This window comes from Berghia stephanieae, chromosome 13 (assembly GCF_034508935.2).
Source record: "Berghia stephanieae isolate SIO BIC M18660-M18661 chromosome 13, UCSD_Bste_1.3, whole genome shotgun sequence".
In the NCBI taxonomy this organism is placed as follows: Eukaryota; Metazoa; Mollusca; class Gastropoda; order Nudibranchia; family Aeolidiidae; genus Berghia; species Berghia stephanieae.
The window spans coordinates 40,000,093-40,005,092 of NC_088372.1; the positions used below are offsets into that span (position 1 = coordinate 40,000,093).

The window sequence follows — 5,000 nt, forward strand, 5'->3', positions numbered from 1 at the left end:
CATATACATTATGACTGTGCATAGAAGTTTAGGATATTTCATCAAATAAAAAAATGACCCTTTAGTGTCGCTCCCCCCCCCCCCCCCCCTCCTTAAAAAACAAACATAACATTGAATAATTTACCTTTCAGAAGTTCTGCAGCAATCGATTTGGTGTCTTTTTGTTCCATAAGTTTCCCTTTGACATCCTTGCAACCTTTCTTGGCATCGTCGAATGATTTTGTCCCTTCTTCTGCTTTGTAACACGCTTTGTTAATAACCTTCCAGGTGTCATCAGTACACACGTAGGACCCTGACATAAACCACAAGAATCAAGAGAGGAAAAGACATCTGATCAAAAGCCCCGGCAGGCCTTCCACGGGTCCCTCAAGCTGAGGGAAACAACCCAAATAATCCTTTAACTAACCCTAATCTAATAAAACATAGTACCTTTAACTAACCCGCATAGCTGGGTGGGGTTCTTGACCTCCCATAGTGGGCAGGGCGGTACATACTGTGTCTTCTATTCCCCTATATCTGTTTTCCAACTTGCTTTCGGTATTGTCTTGGAATGAGATTACTTGGTTTTGTTCTGGCCCTGGCAAGATACCCTGGCTGAGAGGGAAACAGTCAAATGTATAGTTAGTTTTGGGAGATGGTATTTGTTTTCCTTGTAAATCATCTATCTGTTATGTCCTGTATTATGTTTTGTTTACGTTTTATATATGATTTGTAAACATTTGAGTGTATTCCTCTTAGGAGGGATATATGCTTGTGTCTGAATGAGACTTTTAGGTGATCTCAAACTAGGTGCTTTACTTTGATAGTGTGCTCTTGGAATCTACACCTGTTTCCTATTTGTACCAATTCCCCTTCGTCTTACCTTTTCTTGGGTGCTTTAATTGTAATTCTAGAACTTTTTACTCTCCCATTTTCTTCCTTTTTACTGGCGCTGATATGACCTTAATGTATTGCAAGCGCCGTAAATCCCTTAAAAACATAGAAACAAAACATAACCCAAATAGGAAATACAAAGCCCCCAGGACCTTTACCACGACATATAACTAGCCCTAATAAAACCCTTGGACATTGAGCAAACTCTAATAGTAGTAAAAAAAACACCCTAGGAATGATCTGCTCTGCACTACCTTTCGATACGTCAACGACAATGGCTGCTGAGAACCAAAACAATGTAATGTATGTCATACATTTATGAGGAAATTTTAAAATTTTACCAATATCAATCAAGGTTTGATCTACAACTTTCTAAATGAAACTAAAATTGACAAATTGAATAAATAAACGTCTGACAAAAGATCCACGGTTAAAATTACAATTTAAAGTAAAGCTACATCGAGGAACGTGCGGTAGATCTCATAAAGTCCCTCACTCATAGCATACTGTGGTCATTCAGAAAAGTGAGTGTAACAGATAGGGTACAAAGAATCCTGTAGCAGAAGAATTATTTCACAGCTGTAGAGGCTTCCGGCAGTAGCTGAATTGGATCTCGGTTTCCACGACGAGAGACCAGTAGGCATCGGTTTTCAAGGAGGAGGAAGGGGAGGTGGCGGAGGAGGAGGAGGAAGAGGAGGAGGAAGAGGAGGAGGAGGAGGGAGGAGGAGGAGGAGGAGGAGGAGTAGGAGGAGGAGGAGAAGGAGAGGAGGAGGGAGAGAAGAAGAAGAAGAAGAGAAGAAGAAGAAGAAGAAGAAGAAGAAGAAGAAGAAGAAGAAGAAGAAGAAGAAGAAGAAGAAGAAGAAGAAGAAGAAGAAAAAGAAAGAATAATAATAATAATAATAATAATAATAATAATAATAATAATAATAATAATAATAATAATAATAATAATAATAATAATAATAATAATAATAATATATAGTAGTATATAGTAGTAGTAGTAGTAGTGTATATAGTAGTAAGTAGTAGTAGTAGTATAGTAGTAGTAGTAGTAGTAGTAGTAGTAGTAGTAGTAGTAGTAGTAGTAGTAGTAGTAGTAGTAGTAGTAGTAGTAGTAGTAGTAGTAGTAGTAGTAGTATAGTAGTAGTAGTAGTAGTAGTAGTAGTAGTAGTAGTAGTAGTAGTAGTAGTAGTAGTAGTATAGTAGTAGTAGTAGTAGTAGTAGTAGTAGTAGTAGTAGTAAGTAGTAGTTAGTAGTAGTAGTAGTAGTATAGTAGTAGTAGTAGTAGTAGTAGTAGTAGTAGTATGTAGTATAGTAGTAGTAGTAGTAGTAGTAGTTAGTAGTAGTAGTGTAGTAGTAGTAGTGGTAGTAGTATAGTAGTAGTATAGTAGTAGTAGTAGTAGTAGTAGTAGTAGTAGTAGTAGTAGTATTAGTAGTAGTAGTGGTAGTAGTAGTAGTAGTAGTAGTAGTAGTAGTAGTAGTAGTAGTAGTAGTAGTAGTATGGGAGTGGTAGTAGTAGCAGAAGTTGATTATGATGATCATGATGATGATGATGATGATCGTGATGATAGTGATGCTATTAATGATGAGGTGCTGATGATGATGATAATGCAGTTGATGATGATTGCAGTGGTGTTAATGACGATGATGGTGGTGGTGAAGATGGCGGCGTCGATTGATGATGATGATGGTGATGATGATGATGATGATGATGATGATGATGATGATGATGATGATGATGATGATATGAAGTATTTACTTACCACATTTAATACCAGGTTTACATTTGCATATCGGATTATAATTGCCTAATGGAAAAAGAAGAGAAAATATAATATTTTTCATTTGTTTTATTTAGCCTTGTACGCTTCATATAAATTATATAAATCGTATAAGTCACTTCTCCCTCTTCTGTCAAATATAGGGGACGATAAAAAAAAAAACTGGAAAAAGCATGAAGCTGTTTCAATAGGGAACAGAAATAAAAAAACATACGAAAATTTACATCCAAAAAGAACAATACCTTTTTTAGAAAGGACCACATAAATAAAGGGCAATAACTCTTTGAAATGATATATGATTTTTAAAATGTTTTCGCATGTAATGTATTTTAATCATATTTCAGTTGTTTTGTTTTTGTTTTTGTTTTTTGGTTAGTTGCAAGTTATCAAATTCTTGATACTATGAGTTCTATATTTAAACAATGAATTGACCATAATCTAACCTTGTTTGTGTGACTCCCGAAAGGTCAGATTCACCGAAAGGTCACATTCAAATTCCAATCCGGCAAAATGTTATTTTGTCTGTTTATTTGGCTTATAAAGAAAGTTTAACTTTTACACAAATCCGAAATAACAATGGTCTCGAGGACCCTACTATAATGAAGTGCTTGACAAGTTTAATTTAAAATCATTGACTGGTTATGAAATTATGTCGGTTATAACAAAGACGTACAAAAATCACAAAATCAAAGTTTCCAAATTAACATCTTGTTTTTTAAATGGAAATGAGTATGACAGCTTCAAAAAAAAGAACAAAATACCAAACACGGAACGTTCTGGGCTAAAGAAAACCCTTCTTCAGCTAACAATAACAACAATTAAAACATGAATACATTACTTTACAAAAAACCCAGATTGACGGAGGACGGTGTTTGGTAATTTGTTCTTCTTTCAAGCTGTTATAGTCATTTTTATTACTTTTTACAGTCCACAGCTTCTAGCAGCTTTATATCAATAATTTACCCTGCTTTAAGCAGTGTGGGGTGTCTAGTGTAGGAATAGGATGTTTTCCCGTCTTGTTGAAAAACTAATGACCAATCGGGATAGAGTCTGGAGTATCGTTTTCTTCTAACAAGTTTACAAAAAAATGTCAATACCAAACAGACATTACATTATTTGGTTTATTTCTCAAAATAAATGGCCTCTTAAATTAGCATCCAAAGCAAAAGACCGTGAACAGTAGAAGGAAATGACACAGGTGATTGAAGAGGCAGCCGAGGCGTCCCGATCGGATGATTAGGAAGCAAAAGGCCGTAAGTCAGTAATTCAAATGGCCTCTAATGAGTCATGTCTTGTTTTGTTTTTGTTTTTAAAAGGGTTTTACGACGCATGCGACACATTTAGGTCATTTCCACGCCAGTAAACAAGAAAAAGAAAGATAAAGGGATCAGGATCAAATAGGGAACAGATGCCGATTCCAGGAGCTCACACTATCAATGTACTTGGTTTGAGATCACCTAAAAGTCTCATCCAGACAAAAGCAAAAGATCACATAGAAGTCTCATCCAGACTTAAGCACAAGATCACCTAAAAGTCTCATCCAGACATAAGCTCAAGATCACATAAAAGTCTCATCCAGACTTAAGCACAAGATCACATAAAAGTCTCATCCAGACTTAAGCACAAGATCACATAAAAGTCTCATCCAGACATAAGCTCAAGATTACATAAAAGTCTCATCCAGACTTAAGCACAAGATCACATAGAAGTCTCATCCAGACTTAAGCACAAGAACACCTAAAAGTAAGTCTCATCCAGACATAAGCACAAGATCACATAGAAGTCTCATCCAGACTTAAGCACAAGATCACATAAAAGTCTCATCCAGACTTAAGCACAAGATCACATAGAAGTCTCATCCAGACTTAAGCACAAGATCCAACTAAAATTAAATGAATAAACTCAAATCTTTACAGAATATATTAAAAAAGAAAACATAAATAACAAGACATAACAGAGAGATTATGTGCAAGGAAATAAAATCATCTCCCAAAACTAATACAAAACATTTGACTATTTTCATCTCAGCTGAGGACTCTGACAAGGGCCAGGACAAAACCAAACAATCCCCTTCCAAGACAAGGACAGAAATCAACTTGGATAACATATATAAAGGGACATAAGACACAGCTAGTGACCTCCTGCCTACGACGGGAGGTAATCCTGTCTTGAATCCGATGGACGACAGCAATTGGTCAATAATGTCCAACATGGCCTAAAAGAGTCGTTCAACGTTTTACACAGAGGCAGAGTTAAAATAGAGTCAATTCAAAATGCAGGGATTAAATCTCTGTTCAAGACATAGAGGATCACTGGGGGCAAAAAGCTAAACTTAGATGTAAAGCA

The 5,000-nt window shown here is 35.9% G+C and overlaps 1 protein-coding gene across 1 annotated transcript in view; it reads right to left on the minus strand.

Moving 5' to 3' along the window:
* Window positions 1-5,000, minus strand: part of LOC144959066 (uncharacterized) — a 19,215-nt gene that overhangs the window by 7,899 nt on the left and 6,316 nt on the right. The window contains exons 4-5 of the mRNA XM_078891435.1: window positions 2,637-2,681; window positions 125-292 (exon numbers count right to left, since the gene is read on the minus strand). Coding sequence (XP_078747561.1) covers window positions 125-292; window positions 2,637-2,681 — 213 coding nt within the window. The remainder of the gene's footprint in view (window positions 1-124; window positions 293-2,636; window positions 2,682-5,000) is intronic.